Raw genomic sequence first — 21,342 nt, forward strand, 5'->3', positions numbered from 1 at the left:
TTTATGGGGTGAGCAGATGGATAGATAGAGTGTTATAGTACCTGGTCAGAGAACTGAAAAAATTTAATTGTACCTATACAAAGTTTTATGAATTATTATTGAAATTAAATATTATGGTTGATAAGGTTGTAATGATTTAATTTGGCCTTGCATATTCTTTAGGGCTTGCTCTAAGGAGTGTGCGGCCATCACGTATCCGACCCGGGTGTTGGATTTGGGGCGTGACAGATAGCTTATTAAATTTTAAACATGAGCAGAGCGGTGTTTGAACTTATCGAAATTATTGAAATGGGCTAAACTTGTGAGCCAAAAGGGTCCAAGTCTCATTGTTAGCACTTAATCTAAAAAGGGGCTGAAGCTTGTAAACAATATATATTGAATGGTAATAAAAAAATGTCTTAAAATGCTGAAACTCTTGGTTTATTAACTAAGGCCATTGTGCCACTGAAGTCTTTGACAGTGAAAGTCCTAAAAGAGAAAATGAGAATTCAAAGTTTTCAAAGCAAATAATGAAATAGAGGTCACATCTGAATTTATGTATTTCTGGAGTGGCAAACCAGAAGAGTTCATCTTTTTTTTATCGGGATTTTAGACAGTCAATTTTCTGATTTCTAAACCCCAAAAGATGTGTTTGGACCTTGAGTTATATGACAGGACACAGAAATATGACTTCATGCCATGTATTTTAGGATCTCATTAATCATATTATAGATCCCAGGACAATCTAATTTCAGATTTTAGAGGACAAGGATGCGGGATTCAGATGTCAAACACCAAACACCTTGGTTTCAGATTTATATTTTAAACCTAAAACAAAAAAGTCAAGAATTTCTGTCAAAAACTCTAAGCAGCAAGCCACAGATTTCATATTTCATAAAATAAACATCAGGATTCAGATTTAAAAGCATTCAGGTCCTATGCCACAAGTCAGGAATCTCTTTCAGGGAGTACAGACTGCAACTCACAGGCTTCAAATCATAAAAATAAAATAAAAAAAAAAATTTCCAATTTCCAGGTTCCAGGTCAAAATAAGCATTCAGGTATTGTACCTTTGAGTCTCAGGTTATCATATTTGAGACCTCAAATGAAAACTAATTCATAAATCTCAAAAACTATTTCTGGGCTCCATAAGGGTACCGAAGCTTACCATTTGAAAACTCTACCTAGGCCCAATAGTTTCCAAAATTTATTTGAAAAATCTATAGTTTTTACAGCAAGTTAGGGATTATTACATAATGATTTAGTAATATTAGAAGTTTCTAGTTTGGGTTTAAGGGTGATAATGCTGTCTACTTAATATATTAAAAGGAAGTTAGAAATTGTACGTTAGGATGGTTTGTTTTCGCAATATCTAACTGGCCAATTTGACATGTGAATGGGAGCATCTCTTTCGTGTTTGCTTTATCATGTTCCAGATAGTATTTATACTCTCTACATCTGAGTTGAACCATTCAATGCCTTTTCAGGACAGTGACATTGATTTGGTATGGGAAATGCAGCTTCGATGGTGAATAGAATTTCCTGCAACAATTATATGGGAAATTCAGAAATGCAGCAGCTTACAACAGATACAGCTATTGAGGTTTGCCAAATTGCTGTAACCATTAGCATTATGCATGGTTGAAATCACAGTTCTGAACTTCTTTTTAAATGTTGTAATACTCAGGTCACTATTGAAATTCCTTTTGCATTTCAAGTGATGCCTGTAGAAGTGATTGAATCCACTGGTACCCAGGTCCTTGAACAGTTGTTGAGAATAATGCTTCCACGATTTTTGAAGCAGGTCAGTTGAAGTTCAGTGGATTGCTTATTGCACGTCCTTTTATGGTTCTAAAGTGAGCATAAAGTGAGCACAACACAAGCCACTAATATGGAGTTTCTTTAAATATGGTGTCTGATGAACTTCGGGAGTTGAAAATTGAACTTCTTCTGTCCTTATATGATGATTTCTTATTGTTATTCAATTTTTTGGTGGAATTATTGTTATTTGTTCGCATTAATATATTTCAGAGGAACACCCACCTGCATTACAATTACCCAAGCCCAAATACTTGGGGATATTCCACTCATCCTGGAAGTGCTGGTTGCTAGGCAGAGGGGTGTAACCACTGGGGTGAACCCTAATTCACCATTCACATTAATATTTAATTAAGTTTCTTATTTGTCATATAGTTTTACCCTTTTCATATATTGTTTAAAAGAAAATGCAAAGAATCTTGTGATCTCTGATCCAATCCAACCTCCTTTATTGTTTAGAATATGATCCTGATATTGACAACATTGTGATCCATGTTTGCATTTCTCCATCAACGTTAAGAATGAGCATAATCCTTTCATGATATAATAATAATAATGAGCATTTATTGGATGCTTAAAATAAATACCATGATCTGAAGTCTTCTGATTGTGGCATGTCTCTTCCTTCCTCACAAGATTGCTGATGTCAGGCAGTGACTTCATGTAATATCTTACCACCCCCATAAGGGGAATATCCGAGTTCTGCCCCTTGTAGACTCTTGGCAATTCCCATCATGGTGATGGTAGGAGTTTTGTTTTCTATGGTGGATGCTCTTCTGCAACTCTTCTTTCCATTTGTGTACTGTTTATACAAGGTGATGTAGATGGATATCTACCCACGTGATTCTTCTTTACCACACCAATTCCTGACCTTTGTCATTTTTTTTACCATGGGATTGCTCTATCTTTGCAAGGCTTGACATAGTCACAAAATTACCTTGCACAAAACTATGATTAGGTTGATCACATCATAGTTTGTTCTGGTGATGATTTTAGGACACGATTACTTGCAGTTACTACCAAGACGCACTAACTTTTAGCTCTCCTTGTAATATTATTAGTGATTAAACATTAATCTATCACTTATTTTTTGGGAATTACATTCACATAATCATTTGGGAAATTTTGCTGACTGTTAAACAATTATAACTGCAGCATATCATGATAAAGAAAAACCACTATCAGTAAACAAGGTAGAGTAATCCAAGCATGCCACATAGAATACGAGTCCATAAATATGGAAACATTTAAAGTTGTCTTTCTTTGTCTTCATTCTACATGTTTGCCTGATATTGTGTTTCTTTTTTTGTTTCAATGCTTTCATTTTTTAAATTATATCCAGCCAAAGCCATACTTTGGCAATTCCTGAAGGTTTGTTTGTCCATATGTTTGTTAAAATCAGTTTCTCCTGCCTTAATAGCTCCTGGATGATGGTTTAACTATTTATTTCTTATTAAATAGTTCTCTATGTACGAGATGTGTAGAATGATGCTGCTAATGAAATTTCAGCAACCTTTTCTTGATCCTTTTGTTTTAATGTCCATAATGTCTAATGTAACAGTGAACTGTGTTCTTTCAGCTTGTTAAGGACTACCAGGCTTGGGCGTCAGGTAACACCTCGAGGCAGCCTCTTGGAACGGGTGAACTTTGAAGCGGGTAGAAGAAAATGGTGGTGGAACCTCGTTATAGAATTTGCTTTTGTTTGGTTTGGCTTCAGTGTCCATATCGTGTCTTTACATGGTTAGTCCATCTAGATATTTTAATGATCTCCAGCTGAGATTGAAGTTAAATGCAAGTGGTACTTGCTTACCTCGGCTTGCCTTTGGTGATGATAATTTCTATAAGTTTTTCGAGAAATGAGACTTTCCAGAAATCTGCAAACTAAAATAGATTTACCCCAAAAGATTTAGCTCTAAATTTTTTATCAGCTACTGCACAATAGGTAACCCATATCTTTCGAGTGCTGGCTTTATGTCTAAATTTTTGCCAATCAGTTTGGAAGCTTTATTTCAGAAGGCTGGCCAAAAAGGTCCACCCTGTTGTCAATTGAGATTCTATTTGGATTCTTGTATAGAGGATATCCTCGGTGTTTGTATATTGCCCCAATTTTTTGTGCACCACGAGCGGCATAGAAAATCCAACGTAGAGCGCATCATCTTATTCGATTGATCCACATAGTCATCGTTTTTCAATACGTATTTAATATTTACAGTTTATTTTTTCATTTAAAATTTTGAATAATGAAAATATTTTTATTTTTTAAAAAAATTATGATCATATTATGACATCCTACGTCTAGAAAGTCTATAATTTTTGTTCACGGAATGTTATAATATAATGCAAGATGTAATAATATACCTAAGATGTCATAATTTTTTTCAAAAAAATAGAATATTTTAGCCATTCAAAATTTTCAAATGAAAAAATAAAATTGCAGGCATTAAATGTGCATTGAAAAATAATTGAACAAAAATACTCCTTTCATATTAAGATATTTCAGATCATATTATGACATCATGCATGTATAGAAAATCATAATATGTCACAGAATGTCATAAATTTTTTTAAAAAATCGAAATATTTTTATCATACAAAATTTTTAATCAAAAAAATAGAACTGCACGTATTAAATGCGTATTGAAAAACGATAATTATATAGATCAATCACATAAAGTGATACACTCTGTGTGTCTGATTTTTTTTATACCATCCATGGTGTACAAAGAATTACTTTTGTTTATTGACTCCTCGCTGCCCTGATTGCCACCGTCATCCAGTCAAGCTGGCTATGGGAAGAGTTTGCATAGTCTGTATTTTATTTACAGTTGCTGCCACTGGCAGTCAAACAAGCTGCACTCAGCCATGAATTGGCCATCACCCAGAGTTCAGCGCCAAGATATCCATAGCACCATTTTCTCTCCCTTCCTCGGCGGGATCTCTCGGGATAGTGAGGATGCAAAAATTCCCTCATCTGCAGATGGTGAGATATGAGTCTAGAGCAGGGGTGCATAGGGTTTGGGTCAACTTCATTACCAAACTGAACTGGACTTAATGTGCTATTGTGGTTCGGTTGCATCACAGGTTGGTTTTGTTTTCGGTTCTCCTTTCAAAGATCCCTAACTGGATCAGTTTGGTTCCAGGAAAATCCAATCTAACCTGAATCTGACCAATCTATATTTTAGATAGATATTCTGAAATATAATATTATGATATAATATCTGCAGCCTCTTGGTTCACTATGTCATAGGTTCATTTTATTACCATTATTTTATTTTCGTGTAACAGATATTTGGTTTTGTTTTGGAACATCTTACATCCAAAATGTACGGCTTGTTTTTTGGGTGAGTTGTCTCGGCAGTAGGGCAAATGCGACGCGTGTGGAGTGAAAGACACAAAAGTAGCACAACTCATGAAAACGGTAGCATGATGCATCTCAAACCTCTCTTTCTTTTGGGCAAGCCAGGTTTGTTTGGTTGGGGGACAATAATCTGTAGGGGATCTTTCTTGCCATTGTCAGTCTCTCCATGTTCCAGAAATTGGGGGACTAAATTTAGACTGCAATGTGTCTTGATCATCTTGATGTTATTGAAAATTAGGCTAGCTGTTAGCTAGGAGAAGCACATGGTTGCTTGAATTTTGCAAATATTCATGAACGTTTCGTATAGCGGAGTTGTTTGACAGACAGGCTGCTTACTCTTTTGTTTGGCTAAATTGTTTGGCGCTTGGGATTCTCCAAACAATTATCAAATAAGACAATAAGATTTCTTTGGTGTCTAGCAATAAGAAGAAGCTGCTAAATTGATATACAATTTAGCGAGATGACCTTATTGTTGGAATTAATTAGCCAAACAAAAGAATAAAAAACTCTTTAGACATCTTTAAAGAACGAGTTCTAAAAATTTGCATCCCTCTCGTTGGAAAATAAGAAACCAGTTGAAGAAGTTAGTCATGGTCTCCTTAGGGAACCTAAGAATAATAATTTTTATTTTTTGGCATCATTTTCATTTTACTAGTTTTTAAAAAATTTATACAAAAATAAATATATTTGATATAATTAAATATTTTTTAAAAAATATAATATAGTGGTAGTGGTGGTTGTAATGGTAATGGAAGTAGAGAGCATGAGCTAGCAATGATATTAGTGGCAGGGGCAGTAGCGAAGATGGCAAAAAAGTATTTATTTTACAGCAAAAGATGTTAATGATATAGTGAAGGTACTTACAATAGTGTTGATACATAGTACATACATTAAAGATGACAATAATGATGATGTTAGTGATTAGGTTATTGTGACATTGGTTGAGGTGATTGCAGCGATAAAGATAAAAAAAAAATTAGGATAGCATGCATGCTAGAACAATAAAAATTTTGTATAAATAGTAGAAACGATTTAATCTAATATATATTTTTTAGATCTCATCTCATGAGATCATCCCTATCATATCTTTAAGATATATATGCAGTAAATAAAATTATATTAAAGCAAAAATCTTGAAGATCTCATCTTCACCTTTGCATAGATAGTTATTCATCGTAATTAATGATCGTGGATAATTTTTCGGTTCTTTTTTAGCCGCACAAGTGTTTGGCTTCTACAGATATCCATGGGATAGATCTAGAAAAGCTCCTTTCTTGTTTTTCATCAAAAAAGCAGCAAACGATCTTCAAAGAAGAAAGAAGAACAAGAGAGAACTCCTTCTCTCAAATCAACAACCTGACTTTGTGCTTAGAAGGAAGAAGGCGTCCAACTCTTGAGCATGAAAACCAAGGACGCCCAACTCTTGGGCATGAGGAAGAGAGGAGAGGGAGAGGGTGTGGAGAGCTCAAGAGAAAGAGGGAGAGGCATGGAGGCTTGGGGCTAACTTGCTTTGATTGCTTAGGATTTAGAGATCTTATCTCAAGTCTCTTTTATAGGCTAAAACGGAGTCCTATTTAGTTTAGGAATTCTATCAAATCAAATCCTTATCTCATAAGGAATCTAAAACTAACTTTAGTTAGGACTCTTATGGTACCTCCACTTGCTCTCTTTGATGCCAAAACTAGATAGGGTGTGCACCCCATCTTTCTCTCCCTTTCCTGGTCACAATAGGTCTAGGAGGCGCTAACAATTGGTACCTCATGGATCCAATCCAATTTGGTTCAAATCTAATTTCTTCCAACTTAATTAATGATGAAAAATCAACTCTTGACCGTCCAAAATGCTTGCAATTACCTTGGTCTAATCCCCATTTCATAGGGATTCAAGTCTAAAGAGAATTTTGGGTTTACCATGTACTAGCATGATTTTTCTAAACCCAATAGGATTTCTCAAATCCAAATCAATTGAAACCACATGAGCCCAATTGTATGATCCTAAATTAAATCACTTATTGTGTGACTTTATAAGTTCAATTCTATCTGATAGTAGGATATATTGTGATCTCTATAAACAATATCATTGAAACTTCTTTCAATAGATTAAAATCCTTTCCAATTCAGCTAATTCAAGAATTATTGATTATCAGAATAATTTTCAATCGGTCCTACGATCTACCAGTGACACCTAACAGTACGTAATAGCAACTCAGTAGAGCTGAATAGATGAACTTCTAGGTGCAGTTGCCGTATGATCTAATTCTTCTATCATTAGTCCCAATAAGACTAAGGTTATGGATAACTCATCAACTTGATCTTATCGTATATAATATTCAATCAATATGAGTTCTTAGTGAATTCTCATGGAAACTCTTTTCCATCATTTACGCTTGCCATAGTCATGAACTTTCGAACTCAGTTTCATGATCCTTATAGGACTTCTCCCTAACTATCATAGTCGATAGATCCCATATAGATGCACACCCTATTCCTACAATGAACCTACTGCAGCTAACATACACATCAAGGCTCTATATGATTAGGAGATCGAGTTATGGTGTAGTCAAATTTCAGCAACCTCATTGTGAATAGTTGAGACACTGCAGATTAAAGAACTATTCACACTATTGCAGTATCGAGTATGTTATGATGAAAAGATAGATATCCAAATGACTAATCGTGTTGGTCACGCTCATTACTCATATTCCCTAACAAGCATCTGCATTCTCGCTCAATATCCCTACACTGTAGATTCGAGACTCATCTACTCATAAGAAAGTGATCTATGCATCAATCTATCTGGATCGATCACCGTCTCCATGATGATCCTATGATCGGGAGCAGTTTATGAATTAACCACCAATGATATATGCCTTAAATTCTCAACTTTTGAGAATATGTGTCATCATCTTATTAATTCAATGAACGTACATAGATACATTACATAATATGTATGCATAAATAATCCAAATTTTATTTCATTAATAAGCCAAGATTGCAAACTATGCCCTTAGAATGATTTCATGTATTGACCTAATTGGCTTCTAAGACATACATCTAACAATCTCTCATATGCACTAAAATCAATTGGTCACAAATCTAAGTTTCATCTTTTTAAGATGGATTTCGATCTTTTGTTGGCTCAGCTGCTTTATCAGTAGATCAGCCACGTTGTCCGAGGTGTCTACTCTGTGTACCTCGATATATTTTTTTTTTGAGGTAATCATGAATCAAGTAGAATTATCGCTCGATGTGCTTGGATTTCTGATGAGATCTTGATTCTTTAGCAAATGCTATGGCATTGTTGTTGTCGCAATAAAGGAGAATGACATCTGATGGCATCACATCCAATTCCGCAACAAACTTTTTGAACCAGAATGCCTCCTTCGTAACTTCTGATGCGGCGATGTACTCTACTTGTATGGTGAGTCAGCTATGACAGGCTGTTTGAAACTCTTTCAGCTCACAGTACTATCATTGCATAAGAATACACTGTCTGATGTTGATTTTTGATCATCAATATGAGACATAAAGTCTAAATCAGTACATCCTTGCACCCTCAATTCTCCACCTTCAAAGATCAGAAATATATCCTTAGTTCTTCTCAGGTACTTAAGGATATATTTCACAGATGTCCAATGTTCTTCACCTGGATTCAACTAATATCTGCTCGTGACACTCACGGCATGGGCTATATTAGGTCATGTATATAGTATGACATACATGAGGCTCCTTATGATCAAAACATAAGGGATTTTGCTCATGCATTCTATCTCTTTTGGCGTGTTGAGGCATATTTTTTTGGAGAGATGAATTCCATACCTAAAGGGCACAAGTCCCTTCTTGGAGTTTTTCATACCGAACCTCTTCAGCATCTCCTCTATGTACATCCTCTGTGAAAGTTCTAGCATCCTCTTAGATCTATCTCTATAGACTTTAATTCTTAAAATAAAGGATGCTTCCCTAAGGTCCTTCATAGAGAATTTTTTAGACAACCATAACTTGATCGATATCAACATGGAAACATCGTTCTTAATCGGGAGTATATCATTCATGTACAGTACGAGAAAAGTGACAACACTCACACTGATCTTTTTAAACACACATGATTCCTTCTCATTTTTAATGAAACCAAACGATTTAATGGCATCATTGAAACGAGTGTTCCAACTCCAAGATACTTGCTTAAGTCCATAAATAGATCTTTGCAGTTTGTAGTCTTTATGATCTCCATTATCGAAAGTGAAATCCAAAGGCTGCTCCATGTAATTATCTTCCTCAAGATATCCATTTAGAAAAGCATTTTTCATATCCATCTATCATATTTTATAATCATGATATATTGCAATAGCAAGCAATGTTCGAATGAATTTTAGTATGGCTACTGGCAAAAAGGTATCTTGATAGTTGATGCCTTCTCATTGACTATAATCTTTTGCTACGAGCCTTGCCTTAAAAGTCTCTATCTTTCCATCCGAATCTATCTTCATTTTGTAGATCTATTTACACCTGATAGGTACTATATCTTATAGTGGATCCACTAAGGTTCAGACCTAGTTTGAGTGTATTGAGTCAATCTCTGACTTCATTGCCTCTAAACATTTCTCAGAATCGATATCTAATATTGCCTCGTCATAGGTCAACATGAATCCCATTTTCTGTGAAGAACATTTTCTATATATCCTCATTGATGATACCCATGTATCTATCAAGAGAACAAAAAATCTTACTAGATCTATAAGATGGAGGAGATGCATGTATGGGCTCAATATGAATAGATTCTTCATATTCTGAAGCTCGTTGCTCTTTAAAGACTTTTTCTTCGAGCTCAATCTATCTTCCTATGTTTCCATCTTGAATAAACTATTTTTTGAGTAAGATGGCATGTCATCTCATAATTATATTATGATACTTTGTAAGATAAAAATAATACCCTAAAACTTCCTTAGGATATGAAACGAGCCTTAAGAGACATGGCTTTTAACTTGTCCGCCTGTTGTCTCTTGACATGGGTCGAATAATCCCAAATTCTAAGATAATCCAGACTTGGCTTCTTATCATGCCATATCTCATACGGTGCAGTAGGAATGATTTTAGAAAGAACTCTATTCAACACATAATTCGCTGTTAATAGACTATGTCCTCAAAAAAATATAAGAAAATTCATGAAGTTCATCATGGATCAAACCATATCCAATAGGATTTGATTTCTCCATTCTGAAATCTTGTTGAGTTGAATCATTTCAAATGGAGTTTATTACGAGACTATGCCATATTCTTTGAGATAACTGAAAATTTTTTTACTAAGATATTCATCTCCTCGATCTGATCAAAGAATCTTAAAAAATTTTTTGATTTACTTTTTTACTTCATTTCTAAATTTTTTGAACCTTTCGAAGGTTTTAGACTTGTGTCTCATGAGATACACATACCCGTACCGTAAGTAATTATCAATAAAGATGAGAAGTAGTGATAACCTCCTCTGGCCACCACATCAAATGAGCCACATACGTCTATGTAACTAGGATAGATATCTTAGTGATCCTTTCTCCTTATCCCACAAGGGATAGCTTGCTCATTTTTTTCTTAAAGACAGGACTCACAGACTGAATAAGACCCAAAGGTTAATGAGCCCAAGAGTCCATCTTTTCTAATCTGTTAATCTTTTCTTCTCCTATATAATCTAGTCTAAGATGCCACATGTACTTGAGGTTAATATCATCTCTAGATCGTTTAGTTTCTATGGCATTCACATCCTGCTCGGTTATATTCACAGAAACATCACATATAACTAATAGAGACTGCTAATCAAGAAACTACTTTCAATCATTTTATTTCCAAAATAAATAGTACAGTAGTCCTTATGAAAACTAATTACATAGTTATTCTGTACTAAACAAGACACGTGAATCAAATTTTTACTAGCTGTAGGTACAAAATAACAGTCTCTAAGAATTAAACTAAATCTTGACTGTAGTTGCAAAGGGTATGTCTCCATAGCCATAGCAGCAACTCTTGCTCTATTTTCGACTCATAGGATCATCTCACCTTCTCTTAGCCTTCTACTATCCTCAAGATCCTGTATAGAAGTGCACAGATGAGTACTTAAATCAGATTCTATAACTTAATTGGATGCAGAAGAAATTGTAAGGTTAGTTTCAATAATGAGTAGGTCAAACATACCTTCAGAAGGTGCACTATCCTTCTTATTCTTCAGGCTCATCAGGTAGTCAGGACAGTTCCTCTTTTAATGACCATCCTTTTTATAGTGGCAACAATTTCCTCTCTGTATGACCTTCTTCTTGGAAACCTCCTTTCTTGGCCTATTCTCAACCTTCTGCTTTTTTATGGACTTCTTTTTCTTCTCAATAGACTTTCTCTTAAAAGAAGAAGTCCGCTCCACAGCTAGAACAGCACCCCTTGAACTCTTCAAGATGCCTTCTATAGTCTCCAACATATTGAGCAATTCGATCTTGGTGCACTCAATTTTATTCATATACTAGTTTACTATAAACTGTGCATATGAATCAGTAAAAGATTACAGGATCAAATCAATCTGCAACTCTTTATCCATGGACATCCCAAGCTTCTCAAGCTCCTCAAAGTCCTTAATCATATCAAATAATACTCATGGACTGACTGTCCATCATCATTTTCGTCCTGAAAAGTCTCTTGGATACTTCATAGCGAGCTGCGCGACTCTGCTCACCGTACAACTCTTGTAGGTGGCTAACACGCTCTTGCCATTTTTCATGTCCTTGTGTTGGTGTTGGAGCTCATTGGACATGGACGCTAGCATGTAGCATCATGCCTTATTGTCATCGTCCAACCACTTCTCATAGGTAGTCCTTTGATCAGAGGTTGGACAGACTGGTAGTGCAAGAAAGTCCTGATCAAGAACATAGCTCAGCTTTTCAAAACTCAAGACAATCTTTAAGTTCATGAGCCAATCCTTATAATTGGATCCAGTCAATTGGTTATTTTTTAAGATTCAGACTAGAGGGTTTGAAGCAGATATTTTTTTAAGAGAGAAGAAAATTCTAGTTAGATTTTGTAATTGACTTTTTAGTTTATTTTAAGATTTTTATTTTAAAAATAAATTGACTTCCACTATTTTCTTGAATCTTCCACACTCTTCGAGTGAAAAAATGAAAACCTCTGCGATTAGGATTTCAAGTGGGTATTTCGATCCCAACCAATTGATATACCACCTCACTTGACAGTTCTTGACGATATGTCAATCAATGAGTGGACAACTCTTGTCCAATATTCTTAAGCAAGTTACAGTGGTCATCAGTCTTTAATTCTTGAAGTCTTACCTAACGGTTATTGGTCTTATTCCTTAGTTAAGTCAGACCCATCGTTCTTACGAAAGTAAAGCCGTCATTGGATCCCTCACCTGATAATTTTTGGACCCAACCTCTGTTAGATGTGTGCCCTAGATGCCAGATTGACTGACACATTCCTGTACAAATCTAAAGACAAATTTGTAATTTTGACTATAAATCAATAAATGGGTTATTCTTCTATCACATTGTGTACATTGTGTCTGTGATACATCCTTTGAGTTAGTAGGAATGTCAATTCATATTTTCAAGAGTTGAAAATTTAAGACATGAATTTACATAACTAACTCATAAACAGCTCCTGACCATAGGATCATCACGAGGATGGTGATCGATCTGGAAGGTTAGTGTACGATCGCTTTTTTAGGGTAGATATGTCTTGAGTCTACGGTGTTGAGACATCAGAGCGAGAGTACAGGTATTCATTGAAAATGAGAGTACTGAGCGTGACCATATCGAGCAGTCATAAGGAAGTCTACCTTCTCGTCGATGACTAGCTCGATGCTGCAGTTGTGTATCTAGTTCTTTGACCTAAGGTGCATCGACAGTTCACCCTGAGTGTGTTATAGTTTGACTATACCATAACTCGATCTCCTAGCCATTCGGAATTCTGAGGTATATGTTGGCTATAGCATATTCATTGTAGGAACTAGATTGCACCAAGATGGGATCTATCAACCTCGGTAGATGAGAGGAGTAGTCCTATGATGATCGAAAGATCGAGTCCTTAAGCCCATGGCCATGGCAGAGTGAAATAATGAAAAAGAAATTTTTCATTAGGGTTTCACATCGAACTCGGATCGATCGATTTATTCATATGACTGATGTTGGGTTTGATGAGTTCACCTTAACCCTAATTCAGTCGGAACTCATGATAGAAGAACTCAATCACACAGGTAGCTGCACCGAGAGGCTCATCTTAAATTCTGATGGGTTGCCACTATATACTGCTAGGTATCACTGATAAATTTTGAGAGCAATTAGAATGATATTGATGATCGATCATTCTAATTATCTGAATCAGAAGAGTTCTGATCCATCGAAAGGAGTTTCGATGATGTCGATGATGAGATCACGACATGTCTCATTACCATATGAAATTGAACCTAACTGGATCACACAAACAAGGGTTAGGGTCTGGATGTCATCAATTGGGTTAACCTAATTGATTTGGATAAGATCCAATTAGGTTCAAGAAAATCGTGCTAGCACACGATTGAGCCTAACTTTCTCCTCGTATAATCTTTTCTGTCTCTACTGAGCCAAATGTGATTTGACTTATCTAGAGAATCTTGGAAAGATTTTTTTCAGTCTAAATGAAGTTTGTCCAGTTCAGAAAAGATTTATCTTAATTCATGAGATGAATTTAAAACAAGTACCTGCTAATTCCTGTCATCTGCCAATTTCATTTTAGGACATCTGTCAAATGTTGACATATGGATCTTAAATTGAAGAGAGCTCATTAAAAGATTTTTATGGAGTATCCCTATGCCTAAATCACATCAAATTGGGTGCCATAATCAGATTATGGCGTGAGCCCAATTGGATTAAAGTGGGCGCCCCAAATGGATAAGGATGAAAGAGTCCTGATTAACATGGACTCTTTGGCGCCACCTTGCTTGTGCTTATCCAATGTTGGCACCAACTTTTGGAGATAAGGTGGGGTTCTTATTTGATAGGATCAGATAATATCACTCTACTAATTAGAATTTTTTCAGAATTAATTAGAATTTTCTGATTGGTCGAATGATGTGGCACTGTGCAGCATCCAGGGTCTATAAAATCTCTGTCTGCGCCTAGGGTTTGAAAGTTTCTGCTCAATACCCAGCCAAAACGAGAATCTTCTCCTCTTCTCTATGTCCTCCCTACTCTCCTCTCTCCTCTCTTCATGTCCAAGGAGTTGGATGTCCATCTGGCAAAGGTCCAAGGTGTGGTGACACCTGGAACAGAAGGCTGCAGGACATCTTCGACAGGCTGTTGCTCCAACTTCAGAAGGAGTTCTGAAGTACTTCTAGATCAGATAGAGATCTGATTTTTGGAGCATAGATTTGTGAGGAGAAGATGTTCTAGGTCATGCCTGAGTGGATATTGGTAGAGGCCAGATGCTTGCGTGGCTACATCAGAACCTCAGGCTGTACAGAGATCATCTACAGGGTAATTAGATTACCCTTGAGGTATTACTTATTTTTTCATCCCTTTTAGATTTATTTTAGACCTAATATCAGATATGAAGATTAGATTTAGAGATTTAAATTTAAAATAAATATAGAATAAATTTTTTTAAATTATTTCACCCCAGATTTGATGAAATCTGGAAGATCCTACAAAGAAAAAAGATGATTTTTCCTTCAATTGGTATCAGAGCCAGATTGATAGCTCAGTTTCAGATCTAATTTAGATCTAATTTTAATTTTAATTTATCTGATATTAAAAAATTTTAGATATCACATCAGATATGATAAGATCTGAAATCAAAATATTTAAAATTAAATCTAAGAAGATCTAAAATGCATGAGATGCATGACTAAACTAGGATTAGTTAAATCTATGAATAGTCTTAAGTTTTATGTTTTAATGAGATTAAAATATGAATTAAATCTAATTTATTTTTTATTTTTTTGATATTATAAATATTATAATCAGATCAAAAAATAAAAAATAAAATTTTAATTTTTTCATAAAATTGATCTGTTGCATGCTAGACTAGTTGTAGAAGTGTTCCAGTAACTTGTCTAGAATAGATTTAATTTTGAATAGTTCAATTTAAATCTTATTTTTCAGATATTACATGTAATGTATCAGATTTGAAAGCATGTTAATTAGATCAATTTTTGATACATGAGATGTATGCAAAGCATGTATTAGTTAGATCTTAAATTGTATATGAGATATGTAAATTTAAATCTAACTAGTTTTGTAGTTAAATTTATATTTTTGATTAAGGTGTTCCTCATGGCCGTCCGATCATAAGAACAAAGTAAGATTTTAAGACCCTCTCTTCCCATTCAATGAGGTGTTCATATGATGTGTAGGGGTGCCGTGCGTTCATCAGAAATCAAAACTTACTTTTCTGCAAAATTCTAGATCTTGAAACTTTAGGATTTATTTTATATGCTTTGTTTATGAATCCAAATTTAATTAATGAATTAAGTTTATGAAATCAATTTGATCTAAAATTGAGAATTTTAGATCTAAGATATTTTCATAAAATTGGGTTCAGACTTGAATAGCTCAATTAGGTCTAGCGGTTGATCAAACCGAATCAAGAGTTGGTTAGGTGGGATCATGAAAGCTAATAATTGACCAGCCTAATAGGATTAAGTCTGGATCAAGGTCGAATCGTATTTAGATGTGACTTGATCAAGTTAAGACCTAATTTGGCTCAGTGGTTAGAGCCTGTATTGTAGGCTAACCCAATTAGTTCTGGTTCGATAATTTGGTATCTAAGATAAGTTGGGCAGATGCGACCGACTAATTTTTAATTGGGAGCTACTCGACTCGAATGCGTTCTTGTTGAGTTAATGGCATATTCCTTCCATCGGTCTCACTTACCTGGCCATATATGTCGATCCAGTTCTGATTAGAGGTGGCTAACAATTCGAGCTAACCCATGCCACTAGGTTAGTCATAATTGTTATGACTATGTCAAGTCAAGTTTAATAAGATCTAAATCAAATCTTCCTAAGAAATATTAAGTCTAGGTCTTCCACCATTGTGGATGTACGGGCCCTTCCCGGAGTTGATTGTTCTCAGCTGGTTACAGTGGCTCAGTTGCACCAGGAAGATGCAACCATGTCCATTAGGCATTGGATGCTATGAATTAGAGGATGGGTTGGGCTCAATATTTCGGATACGGTGAAGGACCCAATCAGGAATCTAGTTCGTGCAAATGGTGGGTCTGACTTAACTAAGGATTTGAGCAATATTCCGGACACGGTGAGCTTTATGAATTAGAGATCAAGTTTTGGGTGCACCATGATTAGAGAATCATTGGATAAGAGTTGTTCACTCATTGATTGACCCATCATCAATAACTGTTAGGTAAGGTGATGAGCCAGTTGGTGAGACCGCACCACCCACTAGAAATCACTGATCACGAAGATTTTCACATCTCTATCAAGGGAGTGTAGGGATTTAAGAAAATAGTGGGAGCCTAATTTGTTTAAAAATAAAACTCTTAAATAAATTGATTAAGTCTGATTACAAAATCTAACTAGAAACTTTCGACTCTCTACAGGAAACATGTCTACCTCTAACCCCCTGACCAAAATACTAGACACCCATAGATTGACTGGACCCAATTTCAAAGATTGGTTGAGGAACTACAGAATTTTTTTGGATTTCGAAAAATTGACTCATGTTTTGGATCAGGACCCACCTGCCATGCCAGCACGTCCGACTGCTGAACAGAGAGCGTCTCTAGAAAAATGGACGGATGATGATAACAAAGCAAGGTACTATATGTTGGGTGCAATGTCTGATAACTTACAGCGCTAGCATGAGAATATTTTGACTACCCGCCAAATGTTGGCTCACCTACAAGAGTTGTTTGGTGAACAAAGTCGCGCAGCCAAGTATCAAGTCTGTCAAAGACTTTTTAAGGCTAAAATACGTGATGGGCAGTCCGTCCAAAATCATTGTTTGACAATGATCAAGGATCTTGAAGAACTTGAGAAGCTCGATGTCATCTTAGATCAAGATTTTCAGACTGATGTGATCCTTCAGTCCTTATCTGATGCATATGATCAGTTCATCATGAACTTCCATATGCATAAGATGCGGTGTACCTTGGTCGAGTTAATGAACATGCTGGTTACGGCTGAGCTTTCTATGAAGGGTTCAAAAGATTCAGTTCTTACTGTGGAGTGGACTTCTTCCAAGAGAAAATTTTTTTGAAAGAAAAAGAGGTCTACAAAGAAGCAGAAGGTGGATGGAAAGAAGAGGAAGCGAAACTATTCTCAGTACCTGGCCACCCTAAAGAACAAGAAGGATGGTCCTTCTGGAGGTATGCTCGTTATAGAATCTAACCTTACGATTTCTTCTACATCCAGTTAGATACTTGACTCTGGTTCTAGTGCTCATTTGTGCACTTCTATGCAGGGTCTTGAGGAGAGCAAGAGAATGAGGGATGGAAAGATGATCCTACACGTCAGAAACGGAGCAAGAGTTGCTGCCGTGGCCGTAGAAACCTACCCTCTGCGATTACCGTTAGGATTAGATTTAGTTTTAAGAGACTGTTATTATGTGCCTACAGCAAGCATAAATTTAATTTCTGTTTCATGTTTAGTACAAGAAGACTATGTGATTAGCTTTCATAAGGACCATTGTAATATTTTTTATGAAAATAATAAAGTTGCAAATGATTTTGTCATTAACGGTCTCTATCAATTACATATTGATGTATCTGTATTTAATATCAAGCAAAATGTGAATGCCATAAAAATTAAAAGGCCTAAAGATAGTCTAAATAATAGATATCTGTGACACCTAAGACTAGGTCATATAGCGGAAGGCAGGATTAACAAATTGAAGAAATTTGGACTATTGAGTCCGTTGACTTCCGAGTCATATTCAGTTTGTGAATCATGCCTTCAAGGCAAAATGACCAAGCTTCCTTTTGTGGGACATGGGGAAAGGGCCACAGACCTACTTGCCCTAGTACATATGGATGTGTGCGGCCCATTTGATGTGCCGGCTAGAGGTAACTAGTCTACTTCATTATCTTTACCGATGATATGTCTAGGTATGGGTATGTATTTCTAATGAAACATAAGTCTGAAGCTTTTGAAAGGTTCAAAGAATTCAGACATGAGGTAGAAAAACAAACAGGAAAGCCCATTAAGGTTCTTCGATCAGATCGAGGAGGTGAATACCTTAGTCGGGAGTTCCTAGACTATCTTAAGGACAATGGTATAGTCTCTCAATGGACTCCACCTAGAATGCTTCAACTCAACGGGGCCTCAGAATGAAGAAACCGGACCCTATTAGATATGGTCCGTTCCATGATAAGCTTCACGGACCTTCCTGAATTTCTTTGGGGATATTATCTCATGACAGCAATTTATGTATTGAATAGAGTTTTCTTTAAAATCGTTCCTATCACACCGTATGAGATATGACATGGTAAGAAGCTAAGTCTGAATCATTTTAGAATTTGGGGTTGTCCGGCTCATGTCAAGGGACAGCAGACGGACAAGTTAGAGTTCAGATCTTTTAGAGCTCGGTTCATAGGATATCTTAAAGAGTCATTAGAATACTATTTTTATATTTCAAAAGACCACAATGTGATTGTGAGTCGAAATGCTATTTTTCTTAAAAAATAGTTTATTCAAGATGATGGCATCGGAAGAATAATTAAGCTCAAGGAGAATGTCTCCCAAGAGCAACGAGCTAAAGAACCTGAGGAACCAAATCAATCAGAACCAGTCCTAACATAACCTCTTCCACCTCGTAGATCGACTAGAATTTTTCGTCCTCCTGAAAGAAACTTAGGTACTATACAAGAGGATGTAGAGAAAATATTCCTCACGAAAAATGTGATTCATGGTGATGATCCCAAGACCTATAACGAGACGATATCAGATATCGACTTCGAGAAATGGTTAGAGGCAATGAAATCAGAAATTGACTCGATGCACTCAAACCAAGTCTGAACCTTGGTAGATCCACCTGAAGGTATTGTACCTATTGGGTGTAAATGGATCTTCAAGAGAAAGATAGGTGCAGATGAAAATGTAGAGATATTCAAAGTTAGGCTCGTAGTGAAAGGTTATAGTCAGCGCGAAGGCATTGACTATCAGGATACCTTCTCGCCTGTAGCCATGCTAAAATCCATCCGCACATTGCTTGCTGTTGCAGCCTATTTCGATTATGAAATATGGCAGATGGATGTGAAAACGACGTTCTTAAATGGATATCTTGAGGAAGATATCTATATGGAACAGTCTCTTGGTTTCACATCCAGTGATGATGATCACAAGGTCTGCAAGCTGCAAAGATCCATTTATGGACTTAAGCAAACATCTCGAAGCTGGAATACTCGTTTCAATGATGTGATCAAAACGTTTGATTTTATCAAGAACGAGAAAAAATCATGTGTGTTCAAAAAGGTCAGTGGGAGCGCAGTTGTCTTCCTTATATTGTATGTAGATGACATCCTCCTAATTGGGAATGACATTCTCATGTTGACCTCAGTCAAAGTATGGTTGTCTAAGGAGTTCTCTATGAAAGATCTAGGAGAGGCATCCTTTATACTGGGTATTAAGGTCTATAGAGATAGACCAAATAGGATGCTCGGACTTTCACAGAAGATGTACATAGAGGAGGTGCTAAAAAGTTTAGCATGAAAAACTCCAAAAGAGGTTTATTACCTTTTAGACATGGCATTCATCTCTCCAAGAAGATGTGTCTAGCACACCTGAGGAGATTGAACGCATGAGCAAGATCCCTTATGCTTTGGCAATAGGGAGCCTCATGTATGCCATGCTATGTACACGACCTGATATAGCCCATGCTGTGAGTGTCACAAGCAGATATCAGTCGAATCCAGGCGAAGAGCACTAGACTTCTGTGAAATATATCCTTAAGTACTTGAGAAGGACTAAGGATATGTTTCTAGTCTTTGAGAATAGAGAACTCCAGATTCAGGGATATATAGACTCAATTTTATATCTGATATAAATGATCGAAAGTCGACATCTGGAAGTCTGTTCATTTGCAATGGTGGTGCAGTTAGCTAGAAGAGTTCCAAGCAGATGATAATTGCTGATTCCACCATGGAGGCAGAGTACATTGCTGCATCGAAAGCTCGAAGGAGGTATTCTGGTACAAAAAGTTTGCCGCAGAGCTTGGAGTGATGTCATCGAATGCCATCCCTCTTTACTGCGACAATAATGGCGCCATAGCCCTAGCTAAGGAGCCAAGATCTCATCGCAAGTCCAAGCACATCGAGCGCGATTCCATTTGATCCGTGATTACCTCGAAAAAGGTTATGTCGAGGTCAAGAGAGTCGACTCCACAGATAATGTGGCAGATCCGCTGACTAAACCATTGGGCCAGAAAAGATCGAAGCCCACCTTGAGAAGATGGGACTTAGATATGTAGTCAATTGGCATTAGGTCAAGTGGAAGTTTGTTAGATGTGTGCCCTAGATGCCAGATTGGCTGACACATTCCTGTACAAATCTAAGGCAAATTTATAATTTTGACTATAAATCAATAAATAGTTATTCTTCTATCACATTGTGTACATTATGTCTGTGATACATCCTTTGAGTTAGTAGGAATGTAATTCATATTTTCAAGAGTTGAAAATTTAAGGCAGAATTTACATAACTAACTCATAAACAGTTTCTGACCATAGGATCATCACGAGGATGGTGATCGATTCAGAAGGTTGGTGTACGATCACTTTCTTAGGATAGATGTGTCTTGAGTCTACGGTGTGGAGACACCGGAGTGAGAATACAGTATTTTTGAGAACGAGAGTACTGAGTGTGACCATATCGAGCAGTCATAAGGAAGTCTATCTTCTCGTCGATGACTAGCTCGATCTGCAGTTGTGTGTCTATTTTTGACCTGAGGTGCATCGACAGTTCACCTTGAGTGTGTTATAGTTTGACTATACCATAACTCGATCTCCTAGCCATTCGAAATTTGAGGTGTATATTGCTGTAGCATATTCAATGTAAGAACTAGATCATACCAAGATGGGATCTATCAACCTCGATAGATGAGAGGAGTAGTCCTATGATGATCGAAAGATTGAGTCCTTTAGCCCATGGCCATGGCAGAATAAAATAATAAAAAAGAGTTTTCCATAGGGGTTTCACATCGAACTCGGATCG

General features: G+C 36.4%; 1 protein-coding gene across 2 annotated transcripts in view; it reads left to right on the forward strand.

Moving 5' to 3' along the window:
• The window catches only part of LOC140857389 (uncharacterized), a 45,356-nt gene extending 41,750 nt beyond the window's left edge, over positions 1 to 3,606 (forward strand). For both annotated transcript variants that reach the window (XM_073256174.1, XM_073256175.1), the window contains 3 exons: positions 1,500 to 1,582; positions 1,667 to 1,783; positions 3,377 to 3,606. In XM_073256174.1, coding sequence (XP_073112275.1) covers positions 1,500 to 1,582; positions 1,667 to 1,783; positions 3,377 to 3,448 — 272 coding nt within the window. In that variant the 3' untranslated portion in view covers positions 3,449 to 3,606. The remainder of the gene's footprint in view (positions 1 to 1,499; positions 1,583 to 1,666; positions 1,784 to 3,376) is intronic.
• The last annotated feature ends 17,736 nt before the right edge of the window (positions 3,607 to 21,342 follow it).

This window comes from Elaeis guineensis, chromosome 4 (genome assembly GCF_000442705.2).
Source record: "Elaeis guineensis isolate ETL-2024a chromosome 4, EG11, whole genome shotgun sequence".
Classification (NCBI taxonomy): Eukaryota; Viridiplantae; Streptophyta; class Magnoliopsida; order Arecales; family Arecaceae; genus Elaeis; species Elaeis guineensis.